At 39.6% G+C, this 25650-nt stretch overlaps 1 protein-coding gene across 1 annotated transcript; it reads right to left on the bottom strand.

The window, feature by feature from the left end:
• rnf24 (ring finger protein 24) lies at positions 1–24098 on the bottom strand. The gene is made up of 6 exons (XM_083909203.1): positions 23637–24098; positions 15337–15490; positions 11990–12032; positions 11254–11295; positions 7724–7803; positions 1–5229 (listed from the first exon to the last, which is right to left on the bottom strand). The coding sequence occupies exons 2-6, from the start codon at positions 15477–15479 to the stop codon at positions 5088–5090; spliced, it is 450 nt and encodes a 149-aa protein (XP_083765329.1). The 5' UTR covers positions 15480–15490; positions 23637–24098; the 3' UTR covers positions 1–5087.
• Between the last annotated feature and the right edge of the window lie 1552 nt (positions 24099–25650).

The following is a 25650-nucleotide window of genomic DNA, read 5'->3' as shown; positions in this document are numbered from 1 at the left end:
AGCTTGTTTCAATAACATACCACACTCATCTTTGAGGTGTTCAAATTCACTCTTAAAAAAAACAAACAAACAAACGTGTTAAAAAGGAAAAACTCAAATCGTCCCCAAAAACTTGGACCTTTTATTTACAGTTCAAGTCAGTCACATGCAACGCTTCCCTAGAATGAATAAACATGAAATAAAGAAAAAGAAAAGCACATTATATCCTTCCAGAAAAAAAAAGCAATATACAAAAATAGAGCTTACAAATACTGTACAGCAAGTGTCTCCAAAAATATTCTGCTGCAGAATTCTTAGTTTTACAAACATCGTCTGTGAGAGTCCACAAACATGATCAGTGTTAAAAAAAAAGAAAAAAGGGGGTGAGTGTGTTTGTGTGTGGAGGTGCTAATAAAGGTTTGTTTTGAATCAACTGCGAAGGAAGTCATTTGTGAGCTACAGACCAATAAATAAACACAAGAAAGTTCACATCAGGGGAGGCAGTGATCGAGAATCAGACGACTTCACGATGGAAGAATCATTTACATGTACCAGTTTTTTTTTGTTCATTAATGAATGACACAGTGTCCAGGAGGAACACTCGTACTCTACTAGTACACTTCCTATGTGTTGTATTTCATTTGATCGTGTCTATTTATAGACATGGAGTCAGAACCAGCGCTGACGTCAATGGTGATTCCACCGGTGGGAAGACATTTATTCATTTATTCATGACTGAGTCAGTCTTTTTTTTTTTTTTGCTCTACTTCCTGGTTCTTTAACGAAAAAAGCAGCATCTCCTTCTGTCCTTGCTTCATCGGCTCGGACTTTAGACTTCATTTTAGTTTTAAGCGGGATTAGGACGGACGGCACACGGGAGGGGAAACACATTACACTTATGGTTTAATATATCAGTGTATGCAAAATAACACACTCTCTCTTGTGAACTGTACATTCAAAGACTCAACCAGGCAACACACTGTGGCTTTAACCTCCTGAGACCCAGACATTTGTTTGATGTCTCCTTACTATTTGGGATTAGCAGGACCTAATTTTAGTTTTCTACGTGCTCAAGATATACGTCAAAACCACATATCTGTCTTTGTATTATAATTTTTAAGTATTAGCCTAAAAATGAAATTTTAACTTTCTACAATAAGTAGTAGAAATAATCCATTGTCTCATTGGGTTGGACATTTGCGCCAATATTGCTCAAATGTTAGCTAATAGCAATATTAGTTAATGAGCTAATGTTGCTCAAATGTATCAAATATGCATGCCATACCATTGGGTTGGACATTTGCGCTAATACTGCTCAAATGTTAGCTAATAGCACTATTAGCTAATGAGCTAATGTTGCTCAAATGTATCAAATATGCATGACATACCATTGGGTTGGACATTTGCGCTAATACTGCTCAAATGTTGGCTAAAAGCAATATTGGCTAATGAGCTAATATTGCTCAAATGTATCAAATATGCATGCCATACCATTGGGTTGGACATTTTCACTAATATTGCTCAAATGTTGGCTAATAGCAATATTGGCTAATGAGCCAATATTGCTCAAATGTATCAAATATGCATGACATACCATTGGGTTGGACATTTGCGCCAATATTGCTCAAATGTTAGCTAATAGCAATATTGGCTAATGAGCTAATATTGCTCAAATGTATCAAACATGCATGCCATATGAAGCTACAGACATTATTGTGCATAAATACACAAGTTTCATTCATCAAATTCAAATAGGATTCTTCCCTTGTCCATATTTTGGTCAGGAGCTACCATAAAAAGTTTTGCTTGGTATTGCCGCCAGCTTGTTTTTTTCCCACATGAGTGTAATGTTGTTATAGGACCACTAGGTGGTGCGGGCAGTGTACCCAGATTCGGTTGACGGGTCAACGTTCTTACAAATGAAATATCATGGTGCAGAACAACAATGATGTAATGTCTCAGGAGGTTAAGACTTGCTAGAAGGATCCGTGCGTCGTCATATTCGGGGACGACGGCAGAATTGTTACGACGTACGTGCGATTACATTTAGCAAACAGTCACAGCCTTTTTTTTTCCTCTTTAAAATCCCCAACGGCTACAAAGCAAGAAGGTACCAGACGCTGTACGTCACACACAGCAGAGCACAGAACACCATATAGGGTTGCATATTTTCTTCCAACTCAAAAACGTTAAATACCCTGTACGGCAAAGAGGCTGCGACGTCGCCAATGAACACAAACCTCCATCTTTATTTGTAATCAAGGCAGTTTTTTGCTCAAATAAGGCTTATGTGGATGCAAAACATGTACTCTTCTCTCCGCCAGTGGTGGATTAATGTACGATAATCGAGCGGCGGACCCGTTTCAGACATTCTAACGACAAGTGGATATAGGTTATGGGTGGAAATTGTGGTTTAGTGTCTCTTAAATTGGCAGGATTGCAAGGAGGGCGAGGCAATAAGTTCAAAATCGGTTGATACTGATGTATATTGTGACAGATGGCAGATAATTTAAATTTGAAAACAGAGATAAGGGACAGTTATGCGCATTTTTCTTCCTTCATTTTGATCATTTTGGCTGTGTTCATAGATTTCCATCTACAAACACTGCGTACAAACAAGTGTTACACTTCCATTAAAGCATAAAATATAAATTTTTATTATATCAGGGTGTCAATCTGGGTGTTTTTATAATAATTTTTACTACTCTCCACCAGATGGCGTCATTTTCTCCATATTCGGCATATGGAGAAAAAACACAATATATCCACTAGATGGCACTGTAACAATATACTTTACATGTAGTATATTAAAAATAATATTATATAATACTATATAAATATAATACTATTTTCTGTTTTTAAATCTAAAAACACGGTGGCATCACGACAAGAACCTGGCATTAAAAGAGTTAAAAGCTTCAAAAAGGAAGCTCAATTAAAGTAGAATATAATAATGATATTATTCTTTTATAGCTTGCTTTTAAAAAGCATAATTTTACCAATATTAGACCTGGTCATACTTCTATACGGAAATAAAAAATACACTTCATGTAAGTTTGACCAGTGCTTGAATATCTAAAAAGGGGCAACTTGGTTATAGTTAGCAACAAATATTGTTATTTAATTACTGCCAAGCCCTAATTGCAAGACCATTTAGATATAGATATGTAGAAATAGATTTGAATTTGAGGGACCACAGATTGTTTCCCTCATATCTCAGGTTAAAGATAAAGGCTTCATCTTTTCTTTTACCATCAGCATGTTTCACATAATACAGATAAAAAATAATAGACGGGTGGTGGTGGGGGTGGGGGGGCTCGGTGTCACTGCACGTGTGGCACGACGGCACAAAAACGGTACAGAAAGAGCGAGAAAGAGCAGTGAAAGCAGCAGAAAACTGCAGCCACTGTGTGTTTGTCAGGGGTGAAAGGAAAAGCTGCTGAGCACAGACTCTCTGGCTGCACGGGCGAGGGGTGGGAGGGCGGGGGGGGGGACGTTTTTACAGAACAGCGTATATGCCGATGATATGTCGAGAGCAGAACTCGCTATGTCAGTCTGTACCAAGAGATCATAATAAATATATATTAAGAAAAAAAACCAAGAACATAATAAATACAAATAGTCTACTATGGGTAGAAGCACAGATCACTGGGTGATATTTAACATTTACAGTGCAGTATCAGAATGATCCCGACATGGTAGTGATTTGATTTAGTCAAAGATGTGAAATAATATTTATGGAAACTTTGTTCAGACACTCTTTAAAATAAGAGAAGGGAATTACAATTTAGGATTTCTGATCGTTTTAGCTTCTTAAATGTGAATATTTTCTTAGTTTCTTCGCCAGATTCGTCGAAATGTAAAATAACAGCTTACAATGTGAACTGACAGTTCAGTACTATAATCATAATAAATAATAGTTGTTTTTCCTTGGATTGGACAGGTGTTGGCACGTTTGTGTTCAATGAGTGTCACCGAAATAAAGATATTATACATAAAGTAACATGATATTACTGCAATAAAGCTGGAAATTGCATTAAAATAGGATGTTGCTGTTACAAAACCATCACTATTACCACGTTGTCACTGTGCTGTAAAGTGTTATCCATCGCCTCAAGAGATCAGAATCAAAATGTCAGTAATCTTCGAGCAGAACATGTGATGCTAGTTTAACATATATTAAAACAAAGAGTTTGACATTTGCGACGTGTCAAATGTCAAACCAACATTCGCGCGAATCTACTTCAGTAAAAAAAAAAAGCAATGTAATGTAGCAGCAGAGCGAGAGAAAACAAGGGAAATTACGTTATTTTAAGGGTTTTTTTTTTGTTCTGTAAAACACCGGGTTATCCACGGGAATACTGCTATACAGGTTATTTAGGTGGATTTTCGGTTGCTGAATTATCTTTCCTTTCGCCGCGTTTCCTCTTTGTCAAACAGTTTCACATTTAGTCAGACGTGAAGTCTCGAGCTTGTTTTGAGGTCGTTTTCTGTGCAGTTTGAACAGAAACCTTAATCTACTGTAAGTTTTGTTGTCCCTTTGTAAAATACTATATACATACATATATATATACTGTATTTATGCGTATATGTGGCGTTTGAAAATCAAAGTTCACTAATTGAAAAGGAAAAAAACCAAGTGGCCTCGCACAAAAATAATAAAAAGAGAATAGTAAAATACAAACCATGACCTTGTGACTAAACTCACAAGCAATTAAGTTTTGAATTCTTGTAAAGTGCTTATTAAAAAAAAAAGGAAAATGATAAACAATTAATATTTTAGTGTATTGTAGTTCTTTGCTTTTGTCTTTTTCTTCATCCAGGTCTTTTAGCTGGTGTTCCCAGAAAAGTGCTTTGGTTGCGGAAAAAGTGATTGACCACATCATCAATCTTCTTCTAGATCAACTCTTCTTCATCGGCCGCGAATAAATCCAACAACAAACACACGTGAGAAAGGTAAAAGATGGCTGCCCGTCGACAGCTAGCGTTCGTCTCCGCACAGTAACTCCTCGCTGCCGGCCGACTCGTATCAAAGTGTACCTGTGCAGGTGAGAGAGTGAATGATGTGTTGTGTACTGTTTTTGCAGAGGGGGGTTCCTTCATTCTTGCTACACCAGGTTCTCGATGCCGGGCAGAGGCTGTTGTATCTGCGTGGCGGGTTCCGTGGTGCTGGCCTGTTGGGCGAGCTGCAAAACGGGCATGTTGCACAGCGGGCACACTTTCCTCACCTCCAACCATTTTATGAGGCACCTGAGAGAAAGAAGAGCAACAAACAATTTGCAAATGGTTATCTTCGGCTCGGGTATGATTCTCGCTTAGGGTGCGAGAGGTCCCAGATTCAAATCCTGGCAGACCATGGCCAAGTGGAAAGGGAACTGGAAAGATGGTTGGGTTACTCCTGAGCAAGGTACCCAACTCCCATTGCGCCGCTCAGTGTGACTGCCCACTGCTCCCAATTCTAGGACGGTTCCTAGTAGAAGAAGGGTTAAATGCAGGGAAGAATTTCCCTAAGGGGGCAAGTTAACATGTTAACATCGGTTAGCATGACGCTTTTCCATGACAACTGACCAGAAAAAAACGCATGTGACGTCATGTTTGCGTGACTCCCGATTGTTAAGATGAGTCTCCCAAAGCAATGCTAAACTTTAAAAACGTTTAATAAAGAGACGGCTCCAGTTCGACTATAGGCACGCTAAAGCAGCTAACGGAGCTAAAGGAGCTAACTGGTAAACGGTGGATTCTGGTGCCGCGGCACATAAACATGACGTCAATCGCATCCCTACCAATCAGTCGTTACAGAAACACGTCATGCACTAACGTTGATGCTGTTAACCGGCCATTAACGCACTAACGTGCAAAAGATATTTTTTCCCCGTTTGATGCGAGTAAGTAAGAAAATTACAAGGACAACAAAAAAAAACCCACAATGCCTCATGTGGAGTAACAGGTGAACACGTTCTCAACCAATCCAAATTGGTTCGTACAGTCTTTGTGAGATTGAGCTCAAATTTCAATTAGTCCCGCTAAAGTAAGTCACGTGATGTTACTGCGCTGTGACAGCAGGGAACGACTATGCCCCCTGCTGGCAGTAGACACCTTGTCGAGGACAGCATCCCAGGTGTGGGGACGTAGGCTCCCTCGTTTGATGGTCCTTGGGGCCTCGATTCCAGATTTCGATGGCCTCCATGATCCAGCACTGTTGCTCTCAGAGCCTTTTCCCAGTCCATGATGTGGTTTTCTCATTTGCAGTGGTCGGAAAATCAACCATTTACATGCTCGACCACTGCATGCTATCTCACACCTGGAAGGCCGTCCTTGACAAGGCGTCAGACGGCATGGGGCGACGATGGCCCCTGCGAGTATTCTAGCTGCAAATGTCTGGTTTTTAATGGAATATCTACATAGGTGTATAGAAGCCCATTTCCAGCAACCATCTCTCCAGTGTTCTAATGGTACATTGTGTTTGCTATTCGCGTTAGAAGGCTATTGGATGATTAGAAAACCCTTGAAAACAATCTGTAAAAGCAAATCACAGTGGGGGCTTTGATAGAGATTGACAGCAAGTATTAAGTATTTAAGTATTTGACTGTTTCGTCATTAAAATCAGATTTATAATGGATAGTCAGTTGAAATACTGTGTGTGTGTGTGGAGCATATACACTGAAAGGACCTAGTTGTAGGTAAACAGTGAGCTGAGGTCTGACTCACACACACACACACACTTCACAGCAACACTGAAACATGGGGTTAAGAAGTGTCAGCTATGCGGGGTCAGGACATCGCGACTGTTCACACACTGCAGGTACGGCGCTCGACTATCTCACACATACCCGTCGTAACATTCCACGCCTTTTTTCAACCGCACTTTGTGTCAGAGGGCGAAACATTACACCTTTACTGATAATTAATGTGTTTGTTTTTCAAGCCCAAGACATTTTGTTCTACTTTAGAACATATGATGTATAGAAATCTTATTTTATTATTAAACTTGGCTACATCATCGATTAATCTGTTGATTAAAGGAATAGTTGGAAAATGTTCCAAAAAGCTGGAAATGATGATGTTCTCAGATGCTGTTTGAATGATTTCTTTGTTAAATTGAGCAAAGAAACAAGAGAATATTCACATTTAAGAAGCTGAAAAATCTGAGACGGTTGACGGTTAATTCAAAAGTATTTCCCACTATTTACTCGGACAATTTTAAATCGAACAGTTGATGTTAATCTAAAGATTTAAGTAACTGTCACTTGTAGCGTGACAACAGGGTTTATGACGTGAGGACTTAACGTGCAGCAGGCAGTAGGTAAACATGCAATATTCATAAATGCAATGTTTAATGTATGAAAAGCATGCCCTTGACTGCTAGATGCGTTTTTGTATTGGTTTGATTGATACGTGTGTGTGTTCTGTATGGCTTTCCTTGCACACACACGTGCTAAAAGCAGTGTTTATACAGTTGATTCGTCGGGTGGTGACCTCTCTTGTTGCAACTGGGGGAAGAAACTAGGCCAAGGGAGGCGTCACGCTGATATAAACAACTCAGTTGAAACGGTCAGATCACAAGGGGGAGGTGTGGCTCATGAGGCCCCCGTGTAGTTCCTACGTTCATACACACTTTAGGTACACAAAGCGACGTAATCGTGAGCTTGCTGTTTTGACTACCGCCGCGCACGCCCACGCACGGCGACGTGGGGGTAATGTTATCGTTCTGTGTGTGCGTTAAGTTAAAAACCTTAAGACTTACTTCCTATGAAAGGCATGTTTGCAAGGACAGATCCCCAGCTCGTCTTTCTGTTTGAACTCCTCCAAGCACACCGCGCATATCTGAAAGGGAGGGAAGCAAAGCAAATGACTGGAGAGTTACGCTGGCTGTTCCGTCTGCTGTTTTGCCGCGCGTGTTTTGAATCTATTCGACACGCATAAAGCAAAAGGACAAGTGCACGGGGCAAAAGACAACGGACCAACATCTGCAAACACAGAGGGAGCAGTCCCATAAAACAAGCCACATAAACACGTATGTGAATGCACGCACACACAGATATCTTCTATATCTATATATCTATGATCAGGAAAAATGTTTTTCAAAAGTGAATCAATAAATGCCGTCATTTTAATTAACTTATATAAACTCAACACCAGTGACATTTCTACAGGGTTGCAAAAGGCTCACAAAGCTGGATGTTTATTGTAATAGAAGTACAACAAGTAGAAGCAGCTCATGACACTGACACTGACAGTATTCCCACCATTACCGATGGGAATACTGTGTCAACAGGCGGTAACACTTTGCTGAAAGAGGGTTTCAATTTGGCAGAACAACTCTGCAACACTTCTCCTTAATTCCACAGGAAACTTTCTTTTTCCCCATTCTATTAAATTGGGGGAGTTAAGATGGACAAGTGAGGATGAAAAGAACAGCATGGAGACTCCAAGCTTTCTATACCGAGGACTTTTGGACGTGGCAAAGAAGTCTACTATCTGTATCGGTGAATAGATTCCTGTTTTTATTCTTTTCAGCGTGTTGTCCGCGGTGCCACAGTCACAGTCGAGATCCAGCACCCTTTGCCAACTTTTGACAGAAACTCTTTCACTCGATTAAGTTGATCGCTCATTTAAGCTTGAGTTAAAGTCTCCACGTGGAAAAAAAAAGCCTGGATGTGAATTTGTGGAAAAGCATAATCAGATCATGAGAGTGAAAACATTAACCTCTGTCCGCTAAGATTAACACGCTTAAGGGTTTAAAATCAAAAAGAATACGTGGCACAAATAAGACATGTGAAAGATGTAGAGTAGACATTAAATGGCAGATTCAAGAAAGAGTGAAAAGAAGAAGAATAAAAGCTCAGAATAATCTGCAAAGGTAATTTGTTGCCAGAATAGTTTCTAATTAAGCCAAGAGGGTATGAATTCAGACAGACAGACCCTCTGTATCTGGATATCTATGGTGAGGACATGTTGCCCACTCACTTTCCTATACTTTCTGTGACATTAGTGATCATTATTATAAAATATAATTCTACGAATTTGACAAATGTGCCATTATTAGTGAGAAGATTATTCATTTATTAATTTTTACGAGTTAGCATTTGGTTATGTATGGATGGGATCATAAACATGACGTTACACGCGTGTTTTGGTCAGTCGTCATGGAAACGCGGCATGCGTAACTGTAACTGTAACGCCGTTAACATTAGCAGTGCCCAGCACTTAAGTAAAACAAAAATAAACTATGGCACAATAGTTGTTAACACAGCAGAAATTATCCAAATTTAAAGCCATATTATGTGGCATGATTTTTTTTACAATGTTATTATTTTCATGAGCGAGTGTTAAAGGAAGGCAGGGGTCAAACGTATACTAAATAAAGAGACGTCCTTACAGATCAGGTTACACATCACTCAAGCTTGAACATGACCTCAGCTAGAAACTGATCCAAACAGCTGTGTGATGATCTCCCCTGGTGTGGGAATGTCCTGGCCACACTGGTGTGAGAGTGTGTGTGAGTGTTATTGTCTTTCCACAAACACGGCTTGGCTATTATGTCACAGACTCACATGATGCTTTCTCTCAGTGACAAATAACATAAATAACAAAAGCCTGAAACCTGGCGGGACACTGGGAAATTCCCATCCCCGGTGACAATAAACCGTATTTAGCTCTAAGCGTGTGTGCTCATGAAGATGTTAGTCGTTACATTTCATTTGCACTCCAGTGTTAATTTTAACTCTCCAGGGCAAAGACTGAGCTGTTCCTTCACACACTCTCAGCTGCTTGACATTTTCCTCAACTACGCTGAGCTGGCAAATAAGTATTATGTAATAGTAACAGTGAGAAGATGGGACGACCCTCATGATGACCTGGCCACAAGATGCTAGCCTTCACATTTGTCATCACAGACGTCCCTAAATGAAAGTCCACGTCCACACGTATTATCAAATCAACCCTGGTATTTTAAAGTGCATGGATGACAGCCTAAATATGACATGCGTCCCCAGAAGTTCAAATTACATAATAGATGTTTTTTACCATTTGGAACTTTTCAGTGTCCAATTTAAGGCAAAGGAACTTTAAGGTCATAAGACATTCACATTCACTGGGGGCGGAGTACAGCGACAGTGCGAGTGCAAAGCAATGAGGAAAGTTTTAAGTTTGTGGTTTATGAGTTTCTAATGCATATTCAGCAGTTTGCAGTGTTCAGAACACTGTGAGAAACTGGTTAACACATTGTTTGGCTGTGAATAGGGACAACATGTAGCCCAAGCACAAGAAGGCACTTTAAATTTAAGTAGATAATGGATGGGTGGATGTCTAGTTCTGTAGTCATCTGTTGATAAACAAAAATGGCGACTATAAGAATTTGTTGAAGCAGAATTTTAGTGTTGAAGCATTTTAAAACCACGTAAATGTAGGGCTGCAATGACTGATCAATATTAAATTGCCAACTATTTTGATAATCGATTATTTCGATGTCTGTGATTCTTCAACTATTTAAATGTGAATGTTTCCTTTGGTCCATTTAACTGAACTGAATTATAGGTTTATGGACAAAATAAGACATTTGAGAAATTGAGATTTGCTGACATTTAATGGACCGTACAATTAATAAATCGTTCGGGAAAACGGTGAACTGATTGGTCGATTATGAAAATAATCGTACATTGCAGTCCGACTTATATGTCCATTTGTTTACTGTACAGCACAACAGAAAGTGCTGGGGGCAGTAGCACTGAGAATAACGGTGAAGTCTGTGACAAAAAAAGCAAGGCCTCAATGCAACGCATCCGCCTTTAAAAAGGACATGATTGGTCCACAACACTCCTCCAACTAACGTCATCTCCTTATTCTGTTGGTTGGGGCATATGCATCAATAATTCAATATATGATTTGCTATGGGGTTTGCATGTTCTCCCCGTGTAGTGCGTGGGTTTTCTCTGGGTTCTCCAGTTTCCTCCCACAGTTCAAAGACATGCAGATTTAGGGATTAGGTAAAGTGGACACTCTAAATTGACCGTAGGTGTGAGTGTGAGAGTGGATGGTTGTTTGACTGTATATGTATATGGCCCTGTGATGGTAGACGATGGATGGATATTTAATAATCGTTATTTGCAGCCCTACTGGTTAATCTAAAACTGGGTGACATGGGTGATATGCATTTGCCAGATTTCATTACAGAATGTTCTGCCCTCTAGATATCCCTTGGGTAAATGGAAACATTTCTGGGAAATTCAATTGTCATCAACTGATAATAACCAAACAAAGAAGATGAGAGCTTACCTCATGCAAATTTAGCTCTTTGACTTTTTCCTTCTGAATGACCTGGGAGATAATAAAGAGATAAGACTGTGATGAACAAAACAAGTCGTGCTGAATTAAGGACACAAAAGATAAGATTTGACATAATATGCAAGAACACAAGTGCGTGTGTGAGAGAGTGTGAAAGAGATAGTGTGTGTGTGCATGTGTGTGTATGACTTTGACATGCCTGAGCAGTTTGGCATGCTGGTATTACATAATTGTACAACATGAGACTTGTGTTCATGCCCTTCATCACTCTCCTCTTTGGGCTCTCTTTCCTGCCGAAAACAACAAAGTTTGAACATAGTATTTTTTTTCTGACAGAGCCACTTGCTTCTACGGAAGAGGATTAGGGCCACACATGAAAAAATATTTGGTTTTTTATTATTCTCAGAATTTTGACTTTAAAATTCAGAATTCTGAGAATAAAGTCAGTTTTAAAGTCAGAATTCTGACTTTATTCTCAGAATTCTGACTTAATTATGAGTTTAAAGTCAGACTTTTGAGTTTTAAAGTCATAATTCTGAGTTTTAAAGTCAAAATTCTGAGAATAAAGTCAGATTCTGATTTTTAAAGTTAGAATTCTAACAATAGTCAGAATTCTGACTTGTCATTCTCGAGAAAAGTTTCATGTATGACTTCAAATTTCCAAAACTACTGTGTATGTTGGTGTTTTTGTGAATGTGTGTGCAATGCGTGTCACTGGTTTGCTTACTTGTTTGTATGCATATAGCTCTTTGTGCGCCTGATGCCGTAACCTGGGTAAAGGGAAAGACAAAACATCTTTTGGATTAGTAAGTGACCTTCCCCAGCCAACAACAAAACAGAGATAAACAATCCATTCATCCTGGAAAAAGAGTTTGAGAGAGAGAGAAAACACTTAACTAAAAAATAAAATATTGCTCATAATAAGAAGGCTCATATGTTTTAAACATTACTTTAGTTCATTCGGGCAAGTTACACAGAAGTGTCAAACAAAGACAGGTACAACCAAAGTTTGTGATTTACATCAAACTCTGGGTGTAACTCCTCAAACACATTGCTCTTGTATATGAACAAAAACAGTGCAACAAAGTGAAAGGGTAAAGAGCAGACGGAGAGAACAGGCTCATAGGAAACTTTCAGGAACTGATATTGACAATAAAATACACAGGGAAATAAAATAAGAATACAAGAGCAAGAAAGATAGGAGAATCATAGTTTTTTAAGATTTACCTCCATTATAAGTAACCTTAACCTCTCGCAGCAGAGTGAGAGGGATCTGTAAAACAAGCAGCACAGTCTAGGAGAGAAACTGACATTTTGAATAAGGTCAGCAGGTAAAGGTGCAGAAACTCCCAAGGGTAGGTGGGCGACAAGGTGCACAGGGGTGAAGGGGGTCATGGGTGACAACTAGTGAGGGGTTGATAAATGGCTCTTTAAACTTGGTCAAAGTGGGTAAAGAAAACAGGCAGCTGATCAATTAAAAGCATGCGTCCAAATTGACATCCCTCTCTAAACTCATGCAGTGAGAAAAATTAAATCCAAATGTCAGCCATCATATTCCACAATTTAAAAAGGGTTTGGTGATAAGTGTGTGTTGGGACTGAGGACCCACTGATTATAGTGGCTATAAGTTTTTCTGTATAAGTCAAACCATGTATGCATGCATGTGCAATATAAGAAAACAACGTTCTTTAAAGTGTAACCTAGAAAAATAACAACTAATTGGACCTTGTTGTATGTGTTGTGCCCAATGACACATATGAAGTCATTCTGGGCCTGTTCCTTGGGGAGACTGCATCTTTAGATGCTTTTTATGGAGCAAAGATTGCTCTTCGGTCGCCTTTAATAAACCAGCGACGTTGGGTTTTTAAACGTATGGATTCATGGTACTGCATCAAAGTCAGAAAATGTCTCTTAGGGGTTACAAGATATTGTAGGAATACAGTAGTAGTTTACCTACTTACCATTTGCCATGTGTGATAGGATATGGCAGGGTGGTGAGGGGTGTATTTTTTGGTGAGAACCGCTGCTTCTCACGGTCTTAGATAAAGGATGCTGGACATTATGTTCAGTTTGTTGCTGCCAGGAGAAAACCTATGCAGCAACCTATGCAGCAATAATTGAATGAGGTCAGTGGGGTTAAACAAAAGGAGCAAGGGAATGATTGGAAATGCCATCTACGTTTCCTGCAGGGAAAATAATAGTTGGATTGAAGTTTATTGGAAAAAACAAAAATGGACAGTTGGAAAGTTGAATTCATATTAGGGGCGGGCAAGATATATCGTCTAAGATAATATTGTGATTGTTGTTTTAAAGATGTACATTATCAAGTATCTAAATTACTACGTCTTTGAATTTGTTTTATTGCTCAATTTGTTGCACAATACAGCAAAGCATCTGGAATCTGGAAGTTTATCCAGAGTTCAATGTTTCTACACTGTAGTTCAGTTATAAGCCTTTATAATTTTTACGTGAATGCTAAAGTTGAAAGAGTTGCCTTCCTTAAACATTGTGCCAATAATTACTAATTATCGTCATCATCAATATTTTGGGCCATGTTGCCCACCCCTAAATATAAAAACTAAAAGCTAGAGATTTTGTCAAGTTAAACAACATCCATTCTTTGACGCCAAGTGCCATGATCATAAAAATGTAGAGAAGCGCCTTTGAATTTCTGCACATTACTGTTTTTAGTGGGATTTCAGATTATCAGGTCACCAATGAATGTATTGTAGCTACCGTCTCCAAACTGTGCTGTTGAAACATTTCACCCTCCTGTAAAATTACCATTAGTAAGACATACACAAAACCCACACATTTTTAAAAAGGAAAAAAAAAGACAGCCCTTTAATTGTGCTTCGAATAAAAGCCACAGTGATACGTGTCATACACAACAAATACACGGTTACCATTAGCAAACGCCATTACGCGATGAAACATCAGTTCCTGTTGACACATCTTATTTACTCGAAATGAAATAGTACATTAGGGCACTTCTGAGTGAATGATTCATAAACCAAAGTGACCTGAAATGTACAAGGACGTGCTATGCTGTATAGCAACAGTGTGTGAGAATAAACATTCAGTTCCCATTATAATTTTTTATGCTTAATAAAGCTGTTAAAAATCATGCTGCGGGGTAGAATTAAAATCTGTATAAAATAGTGGGTCTATATGAATGGGATAAATACAGCTTTTTAATTTTGAAAGTGTAAATAATTGTGGGAAAACATAGGGCTGCAATGACAATTATATGTTCACTGAATCAATAATTCCGTTTGAATGTTGTTGTTTTTTTAATAACTACAATAAGCTTTATTTTTTTGCTTTTCTGGTTTCTCTGCTCCATTAAAATATATATCATTTAATTGTAATAATATTGGTTTGTGGACAAAACAACTTTCTCAACATTTTCTGGACCAGATAATTAATCGAGAAAATTATCAACAGATTCAAGTAATGTATCTGTATGATTTGAAAAGGCAGACCCTCAACCATGACCACAACACTGAAGTGTATCTAGCAAATATTCAGACTTATTCTGTGCACGAAAATGTGTCTTGTGTATCGAGTTTGTAAAATATAAATTCATAAAAAAACATGTTCTCTGTTTAAGTATTTACATGTTGCTTAGACCCGAGCTAATCCCCATTGACCACTGCTGAATGGATAAAACACTGATTAGCATACTTGCGTACATCGATAAATTAGCTTCATACTGAGACCAGACAAAAGAATATAACATGCAAATGCAGCTGCCAAAACAAAGGTGGTCAAAATAACTCTCTACTGACTGCTGCATTAGCATTGTAGCCAATATGTAGAAAACAACTTTATGTTTTGGTTGAATAAAAGTAAGATCAAACTTGTGGCTTTTTGCATAACAGGATAATGCTGTCTATACAGTTCATTAAAATCTTACATCAGCTTGTGGTCCACAAATGAGTCATTTTAAGTAACCTAAGGAACCCTGTATATGACACTAGCCATAAACCCATATAATGAATATACTTTTTTGCATGTATATTGCAATTTAAAGTAAATTTAAGCCAAAGCTAAAAGGCAAATGGATGTTACCTTATCAAGTAACAGCAGAAGAGGAGGCTGAGGATGAAGACAAAGATGGCTGTCCCAAACACCACGATGTAGATGTTCAGGGGAAGGTTCTGGAACCCTATATTTGGCATCCTGGAACTGTAGTGTGGGAAATCAGAGCTCATGGATGTTCTGGCTGGAGGGAGAAAAAAGAGATACATGTGTTTCTCCTTTCTGTGTTTCACTTCTCTGTGAAGATGCCCATTTTTGACACTAGTAAACAACACAAGCAAAACTGAAAGGACACCTTAGTGTCAGTTTTACTTTCAATATCACGAGTAAATGTTTCAGGGTTAGGTTTCGCTTTTGCTTTGGACGTGGTTAATCTTGAGCAGATTTTTCATGCAGTTGATGTGAACCGGAAAGCTCAACGTAAACAAATTAAACAATTATCACTCTACGTTGCCATTAAATGTGAGGATGCAATCATTAACTGTGACAAACTGTTAGTTCAAACAGCTGCTGGAATTTGTCAAACGGGCTCTCTGGTTCACGACAAGAAGAAGAAAAATGCTTCTTCCTCCCCTTCTGGGACACAGTATTGTGGGCCTCCCACTCCCATTCCCAAACACCAGTTAGTTTAGTTCTGCTACACTCCACAGAACAGTGGAAAGTTTTGTGGGCTTCATCGCAGCCACAGTCCTCTGCTTATGATTGCATCACGTATTTATCACAGTGACTCAACGTCTGGCTCTTAGTTATACGAGGGAGGTGTTTCACTAGTGGAACAGGACACTGAATTTAATTCTCAGAAGACTCCCTCAGTATAAAATTACTTCCAATGAAAGTTAGGATGAGCCATAACCAATCACTTCCCCTGTTTAAAGGTTACGCACAGTATCATTTGCTATTTAACACACTGAACTTGTGTCCAGAATTGTGCTACAACATTGCCCTTGCCAACAACTGGCTGGCAATATCAAAGATATAAACATTCAACTATCTAATCTAACTAATAACTCCCGAAATCAAAACATCCTTTAGCTATATTTAAACGTTTTAATTTCTCAGAATAGAAATTAGACAGTGTTCCAAATATGCAGTTTGAAAATGCTTGTACTGAGTACAAAAATGACATAAATGCTGTAGATAGTGTTTTTTGCCAGGTACAGTTACAATATATCTTGCATGCAAAAGAGCTTGCATTAAAGAAATCAAGAGCACTCACTAGCAAACATCTTCAAGAAGCTCTTGAAAACCCAGCTCTTCCATAGCGCTTACCCTACCCCCTACCCTTCACTATCTCCTTGTGCACTTGGATCCACCTCGGCACTCTCACCCTCCATCAGTGCAGTGGTATTATTTATTTAATATCTCTATCTAATTTCAAGGCTCTCTTCATCTTTACTATCGTGCAAACACAGCCCACACAATCTTAATCTAAACACGCAAAAAGAGCTTAATGGCTCTCACACAACCAATAAGCACCCACACTAATCTATATAAAAAAAATTGGTGACGTATGTAGATGATGCATGTAGAACATGCACACACCTGATTAATCCTCCCATGCTTAAGAGCAGAAAGGCCTTTACTGCACTATCACAAAGGCCTTTGAGGAGTGGCATGACTGTGTCCTTGAGAGACCTGCCTGCTGGGTTAACTCCTTTGAACACATTTGGACTGTAGCCTTGTCCTCTGTGTCAAGCTCTACGTGAAGCACCTTCCCATCTCTACTCTCTTGACTGGTTTGGCATCTCTCTATCTTAACAGCGACACAAAGAACCCCCCCCCCCCCCCCCCCCGCTTATCAGAGTACTCAAACATGGTGCTCAGGATACACTCCACGCTTCCAAATACCTCTGTGAGACATTTGACTCCAACACGGACAGGCAAATATTTAAGTAAGGCAAAGGACTCTATGAACAAGACCAACGGAACTTATGTCGTGTATATTAAATTAAATACAGATTAACCAATTTGTATAATCTTAGAAACTACTTTTGATGGAGTAAGATGCTTGAAACAGTTCAAACAATGCGACAACTGTTAATAGAATACATATCTATATGACCGTCAACCTACTCCAGTTCCTGTACCTCTGGTTCCTCCAACCTACCACCTGATGCCAAGACATAATTCCTCACAGCTATGGGACAGACATGTGTGCCTTTATGTGATTGGGTATGTTGGTCACTGCAAATGTAGGTCAGACTGAAAGACACATTCAAAAAGGTCTTCTTCTCTGCAGTATAAAGGCCACATTATACTTCTCCAACTGCGTAATGCGTTATCCGTCTGCGTCACCACGTAGACCACTCGAGCCTTTATACTTCTGCGTCATGGTGACGGATAGGCGCTGCAATTTCCCGCCCGATCAGTAGGGGTCGCTGCGCAAGGTTGTTGTGCTTTTGGCTACAGTGAGCAATGGCGTCCGAGAGAGAAAGAGAGAGAAAGACTGTTGTTGTTGAAACAGCGGCCGTTTGTCACTTTTCTGTGTCCCGGAACGCAGTTTTAAGATAATTTGAGGCGAGAAAGTGGCCATTTAGAGTCTAAACATGTGCTGTGTGTGTTAAGATATGACGTATTTATAGTTCGGCAGCGACGAAGTCGGCGGTCTTCAGCTCCGCCCTCTGTGAACGCTCGCTGCTCACTGTGAGCCGGCACAGAGCAGCTTCGCTCGGCCTGTCCTGAGGACCAATCGCAGCTCTTGCCGTCTCCGTTGTCCCTTGACGGAGTGACGGACACTTCCGTGGATATTCCGGATATTCCGTGCAACCGGAGACGACGCAGAGGCTCTTCGACACGTTCTGCGTCGACGCAGAGGACTCTGCCTAGCCTACGCAGAGCACTTTACGCAGAAGTATAAATTGGGCTTAAGACTGTCCCTTTACTCTGCCTGACTCCCAGTACAGGTACAGTATCAATATTTGCTGATCTAGAGGATCTTAGGTATATTAAGTGATCTAGAGAGCCAATCCAAACAAAATGCTCAATGACTTGTCTGGGAAGCACTATATGTAAATCATAGGCTGTGGCTTTTGGAATTGCCAGATCTGAATGTGTCAACAGAATTTGCAAAAGAATTCAGGCTAAGACTTTTATACTAAGAGTTTTATTTTATTTTTTCTATGAAGCTTAGCAAATTTGAGATAGATTTATTGTATTGGCCTCTCACACAAAAGAAAATGTAGCAGTAGTAATAATTGTGATGGCCACACCAATGCACATGGAAGCAGCTATTAAGTATGAAAAGAAGTACGTGTATGACAACACACAATACAAAAGCTCTCTCATCTGTTACATTTGCATGAATTAAATTGGTTAGTCATTGGTAGTGGAGTGGCCTATATTAAGGTCATAGACCCCAAATTACATACTATACTCCTGGGTTTAAACACACACAGGTTTTTATCAGCTTCATCTCTGACTGGCATCAGTGGGGATGTTAGACCTGGGTGAACACACACTCATTTCTTCTTCTCCACATACTCCATCTTTGCCATTGCCAGCACAATATTAAGATGTGCATTCATCGTCCAGTCTTTAGCATAGCTATTAGCATTGTTTGTATCGTAGTGTACCCTTACATTTTAATTTTACACTCAATATTATGGCTCATCGTGGGTAAAAAGAAAATAAACAACATGCTACATGCTAATCCGAGTGTGAAAAGGGCTTGAGAAACAGTCTTCATATGGTTTATAATAGTATCATTTTTCATGTTTGTGTATTTACTAACTTGCTCTACAACCATTGACACTTTTTGAAAGAACTTTTCCAGTGAGTCATCATGTATTTGTGTACCTTCAGTTTAAATGGTTCCAATGACACATGCAGACTTCCTGAAAACAAATCACAAATACACCATCTACTTCAGTTTCAATGATACTGTAAACGTAGTTTAGATTGTAAAGATAGAAGACATTTTTATCGTTACACTGCTTAATCAAATAAGGAACCAATCTGCAGATTACTTGGTTTCATTATTGGTTCTATGTTATTATGTCGCTTGCAAAGTAAATATTAAAACTAAACTCATGATCAGTCTTTAACTTCTGACCCTCCCTTCCTCTTCCCTTCAGCCATTAGTTAATGAATACATCATGACTACATGATGACATGAGCTTAATCAAACATGAACATGCTGTGCATACACCCATCAACCACCCCAGAACTGAATGACAGACAAATGACGATCTGTAAACAGTTTGTTTTATGTGAGAAAACTGGTTTCAAAATGGCCTTGCCAGAATTTTTTTTTTTTTTTTAACATAGCCCAAATCATGAGCTCTGTTGAGAATTCTTCTTCTGAGGACTCACCCTGAAAAAATTCACAAGATGCCCTTTGAATAAGAAGTGGAAATTTCCAAAAGCAGCCATGGTGGCTGACCATGAGATTTGCACATGTGAAACTTAATATACCAAAGGGCAGCAACAAACCCGATGGCCTCAGACTCAGAGCACGAGACTCCTCGAAACGAGCTGCTGTGGTAAGTGAAACGCCAGTTTTCATGATGCTGGCAGCAGATTGTTCATATATCTTACCTCTGTCACATGATCCAATGATCTTTTTATTTAAAGTAAAATGGCACTCTAATTATTTTTAATGACAGGGTGTCATTTCAGGTTTTTTAAAAAGGTAAAAGTTAAAAAATTCAAATTGATAACGGTTATATAGTAAAAGCTACAAATACTGCATCAAACGAGATTAACATGATCAATTAATGAAGTTTAACATCCTATGAGCCTAGAGCTCAGTCAAATGTACAAAACATTATAAATAAGGCAACATTAAACTTAGAATTTAAGGTAAATGGACAAATAGAAAAGCCGCAAAAAAAAACCTCTGAAGGGAAAGGTTCAGTTACCTGCTAAACTCATCTAGGTGGAATCATATTTACTCTTTTGGCCTCTCCCCCTTGAAGTCCGTCATTCCTCAGTGGACTCTGACAGTAACACAAGCTAACACAAACAAGAGAAACGGACACACACAGCTGTCTCGTAGCACTCTTGTCTCCGTTATCCAGAGTCACATTTTTCAATTGTCAGTACTTGATGTCACCTCATTTATCTGCAGCATTTATTTTCTTTTTGGCTACATTCGCAATGGTGTATCCATTACTTGTTTTTGTATGCAGCCACACAGACATCCTATTTAATAGAGTATGTGTTACTTGAACAAGATATGGGAATTGTAACCAGCTTTATTGAGTGTCTTTTTTTTTTTTTAAACAGCTAACTGCTATATAGAAACAGGACCTGAGTACAGGGTTGCAGTGACTAAAAATAAAACCCCTAGTCATGTGAGGAAGAGATAGTCGAGCTCAAGCATGAAAACAACCTGCACCCAATACCAGTCATATCAGTTCTTTGGGATATCTGTTGCTAATCTGTAGGAAATAAACAAAGCTTCTGTCCCAGACAAAACAGACACAATCTCAAAATATCTTGTATTTATACTCTAGCTAAATGACAGATGCCACCCAATGTAGAACCATGTTACAACATGCCCAATTCCACTGCCAAATGGATTTAGTTAATTCACTATGCTACATGTGAGAATGTTAAACAACAGTTAACATCTAAAAATGAGGTCTGACCTACTGAATAACAAAGGGTAGTGTAGTTCAATTTGGCAGTTTATGGCTAATCCAAGAATAAACTGCACATTTAGCAGACAATATGATGGCCTAGCGGCAACAGTTGCATTCAGTATAATATTTATTCCCCTGGAGATCAGTTCCCACCATCACTAATTATGCGTAATGTATTTTAATTACATGTACCGCACTGCTGGCACTGAAGGTGCACTTTTTGTCAACCTGTGCCTCAAGTGCTGAAGCTACCAAACCTGTGTCTCAAGTACTGCAGTAAATATGTATTTGGAGAATTCTGGGCCAGGTCTAAGTCATATATTATGTAATGTGGAATTTGACTATTTATACCTAGCCCTGAGTATGAGACATGAGTGCTCTTGAGTAACTTGCAGCTGTGCAGGTGTCTCGCTAGAGACTGTACATTCACTAAATACTTGAGAACTTGATCCATTAGAAATAAAATGTTAATTCACATGTTCAATTATGTGTACAGAGCCGTGATTTGTATCACATCCAGAAGTCAATGTACAGAACGTTCAGCAAATTTGAACTTAAGGCACACTTACAAATCAGAAATTGTCAATTTCCATCTGGCAGCTCCTTTACAATCTAGAGTAATCTGCGTCATTAAACATATTCTGTCACCTAATCATACTTTGATTACTTATTTTTGGGTTTATAGTCAGCATTTGACAGCTCCTTCTGTGAACATGATTTCTGCTATCACCAAGGCTCTATAAGGTTAGCGATGGTAGGGTTAGTATTTTATCAATGCTGATACTTTACTGTTTTCGATGCTATTGCATGAACGTAAAGGCAAGAGACTTCCGTTTAAACCAGTGGACTCCATTGTCATGTAGAGTTTCGAAAACTTTAGCATAAGCAGTTTGACAAAGTACTAAGAGGCAATGCCAACAGTGTCTCAAGTTAGCAGCTGCACATTTAACCATACCAAGTATTACTTACAGCCTCATGTCAGCAACAGAGTAATGAGGCTGCACTAATGACACTGCAATTTTGCCGTCAGCAGCAGAAAAACTTGCTTCACTAAAGTAGTCAAACTTGCTGCTCTGTCTCATGTTTATATGCAGTCTACTTACATACACAAGCGAGCCGTATCTGTAAAAGCGATACACATCGATATGTAACGTCATGAGTATACTTTTACCGTAGCCCTACATATCTTCGTGCCAACAGATAACAACGCCGACATAATTTCACGCCATAACATGAAAAACAAGTTGCGATAAAACTGCTGTGCCTAAAACAACTCTACGCGCAGAAAAGTAAAGTTTCTAGCCTATTCACGTGACTCCATGGAAGCCGCCATTAATTCTCCGACTTCATTTTGGTGAAGTCAGGGTAGGATCGATGAGCCCCAACTTCGCGAGTAGGAGGTCCCACTTCGACAGGCATTCCAGTGGACTTTTTCTAGTTGGAGGTAGGATAAGTCCCACGTCCAACTGGTTTGGATGGGCAGCATAACCCTGCCTTCTTATCGTGGTTGGGTCGGTTACCAACACTGTGCGGTCCGTCGGTCAAGTCGAAGCACAAACGTGCGGCTCTGTGATCGCCTGATGCTACATAGTGACCATCGTAACAGACCAAAAGATTGTGTAGTCTGACGTTAGCATAACTGATATACCGGCACCAAGCACAGAAGAAGTGGTACCATCTAGGGCTGCAGCTAACGATTGTTTTCCCAATTAAAACGGTACTTGTTTGGTCCGTAAAATGTCAGAAAATGATGATGAATGTTTCTCAAACCTGGAAATGCTTGTCTACGAGCCAATATTTTTCAATTTTATTGATTTATTTTTTATATGGAGTGGAGAAGATACACAATATTCACATTTTAGAAGCTGAGAAATCAGTAAGCTTGTTTAAATTGTTGACAAAACACTCAAAATGATGAATCCTTTTTATGAAATAGATAGTTTGCAGCCCTAGTTCCATCACTAAATCTAATTCCTAATCATGATTGAGCAGCAATTACTGTCCATAAACACTAATTTTAATGCCAATATATATATTCTGTAGACAAAAGAGTGGACCCTGCACTGCTGTGAAGTATACCCACAGATAATTGGCGTGTTACAGCCCGCACAAAGCTGCCAGTGTTGACGGAAACACAGATATAGCCCCGACTTTCCCCACCACGCGTTTCCACTCGCTGTTTGGACAACTGCGCACCAAGTTTGACACAGCGGTTGTGAACTTTCTGTGACTGTCACCGCGACTACAATAATGACCGACGTGTGACCGCTAACATTAACACATCAAGTGAGTCAGCGACGCAGCAACTTTTAAATAATACCCACACTGCAGACGTACACGTAGAAGATGCTGGGCATCGCCCTGTAGTGATGGATAACCAATTATTAATGATGCGTTTACGGACCAGTATCACAGGATGAGAGACAACTGGGCGTAGCCTTGGTAGCTAGCACTGCTTCCCAGCTAACCAGCTAAAGACATAGCGCTACTTAACGTGATTCGTGGGCAACCCGTGGGCAACGGCAACGCAGGAATTGAGCATTCAGTCAACCCAGGGGGACATTCATACACGCCTCTGAAACGTCATATTGACAAAATGCGACGACTTAAGTGTAGTGTGTCAATAACACGTTTCCCTCTGGAGACGTGACAGCATCACTGGATGTTGCCAACTTCTACATCTCATCAGCTAGCACCTGGAGGCTAATGGGTAAAAAAAAAGAAAAAAAAAAGAAGATAACTCACCAGCGATGTTCTCCTGTCTGTCGTGGGTATATCTTCACACACTCACTGTGCTTTAAAGCTTTAAAAGCGACAAGTCGACCCAAGCTGCTGCAGGCAACGACTGCCCTAATGATATCAACAAATAAACCGCACTATCTGAACGTAACCAAACCCCTCCTGGAGTGGAGGGTCGACCTCATCGCACACAGCTCCCGCCCGGTTACGTTGACTGAGGTGGCGGTTGCGGTTGCTGCTGGGATTCTCTCTGGTGGAAAAAACGATAGTGGTGAACGTGTTTCGCTGGCAGGGGAGACAGGGAATCCTCCTCAACGACGGGGCGACTCTTTTCCTTCTCACTGGACACAAAGTCCTCGTCGTTGGCAATAAGAAACAAGTAGTAGGCAGTGTGCACGTAAACGTCGACAAGTCCACGACCACCAGTACTTAGACCCCACCTCCTCCCAGTCACAGCCAGTCAGTCCAGCAGCTACACAGGCCAGAAGCAGAGGCGAGACTGGAGAACAGCGTGTACGAGGGGAGGGATGCTATTCATCCCGGGAGAGAGGGAGGAGGAGGAGGAGGAGGAGGGAGGAGGGACAGGGTTGTACACGGTCACGTAGCAGTCTGCATGCATTCTTAAAAAAATCATGGTTGAAGTTACAACCAGTACTGTTTCTTTGTGTTATGTGTGTCTGTTAACAGTCAACTGCAAATAAAAAAAGAAGCGTTGGTGTTCTATATCCTGTCGAATTCGGTGAGCCTTTTGTGAAAGTGTGTGAATTCTCTCTTTCCCAAGAAATGTGATGGCCTTATAATAAAAAAGGTTGTCATTCTTTTATTATTCATTTATATAGATTAGTTATTTGCTGCAAACGCACACACACACACACACACTGGCAGATTTGTATGGCAGCCTTCATAAAGCAAGGTCCTTGCCTAAAGTCCATATATGTCGCTGTTCCACTACCCAGTTCCAGCACGACTCGGCCTGGCACGGCTCGACTCATTTTTTTTCCATTAGGGTTAGTACCTGGTCCTTTTTTTAGTACCTGCTCTGTAGGGGTGGGGGAAAAATCAATTCACATTGGAATCGCGATTCTAACCATCCACAATTCTGAATCGATTCATAAACTTCAAAAATCTATTTTGAAAAGACAGACAAAACACCAGTTTGTGTTATTTGTGTACAGTTTATTTTGTGAGTTCCGGTAACTGTGTCAGATGGAGTCTGTGCGTCATGCAGGAAGTACTGAACTAATCTTTTGAATTAACTGATTTTTAATGATTCAGTTCCAACTAAAAGAGGTGCTTTACAAGTCGAACGATACGTGCAGCCGTGCTGTGGTGCTATATAATGGAAAATCAATAAAATGCTAAATTGCTTTAAAGGCGCCATATGAAAGAATGTGGACAAAAATGGTTACTACACTCAAATTCAAAATACAGAGGTCTTTTAGGTTTTGCTTTCTGCGCCATTGTAGCTCTAACCTAACTGGCAACCCGTGGTTGCTCGGCGGCTGAGACTCTACTGACTGCAATGATTGGTAGACGGCAGTAGGTGGCGCCACATGCCAAAACATGATTTCAAAACATAAACATGATTTGCGGTCTGCAAACGGTTTTTTTTTTAATGCGACTATTTTGTCTGTACTGTTGTTGTTGGTGAGTTCAGTTTGTTATATGAACATTATTCCTGAGTCTCTGTGACATATTAGTAAGATTTTATGGCCAGTTGCTTTAGATTTATTACATAATGCACCTTTAACGTTACATGTTTTTTTTAGTTCTTTAAATATCACCAAACACTCAGTATACTTAGTGAATGCTGTTCTTTTAGCAATGACGGTAATGATGGTTATTTTTGTGTCCTGAAGAACAGCCCAGGAGAGAAAGAGCGACTCAAACACAATATCCCCAAATTGGCTCATTAAATATGTTTGAATGTCATAGCTATTCCCCCCCAAAGTCATTTAGTTATTGTTTGTATTATAAAAGCAAATCATTTTATTGGCATTTTATTTCAGGCAATGGAATA

This window comes from Microchirus variegatus (assembly GCF_963457635.1).
Source record: "Microchirus variegatus genome assembly, chromosome: 23".
In the NCBI taxonomy this organism is placed as follows: domain Eukaryota; kingdom Metazoa; phylum Chordata; class Actinopteri; order Pleuronectiformes; family Soleidae; genus Microchirus; species Microchirus variegatus.
The sequence above is the reverse complement of the archived record's forward strand: the minus strand, read 5'-3'. Positions and strand labels throughout refer to the sequence as shown.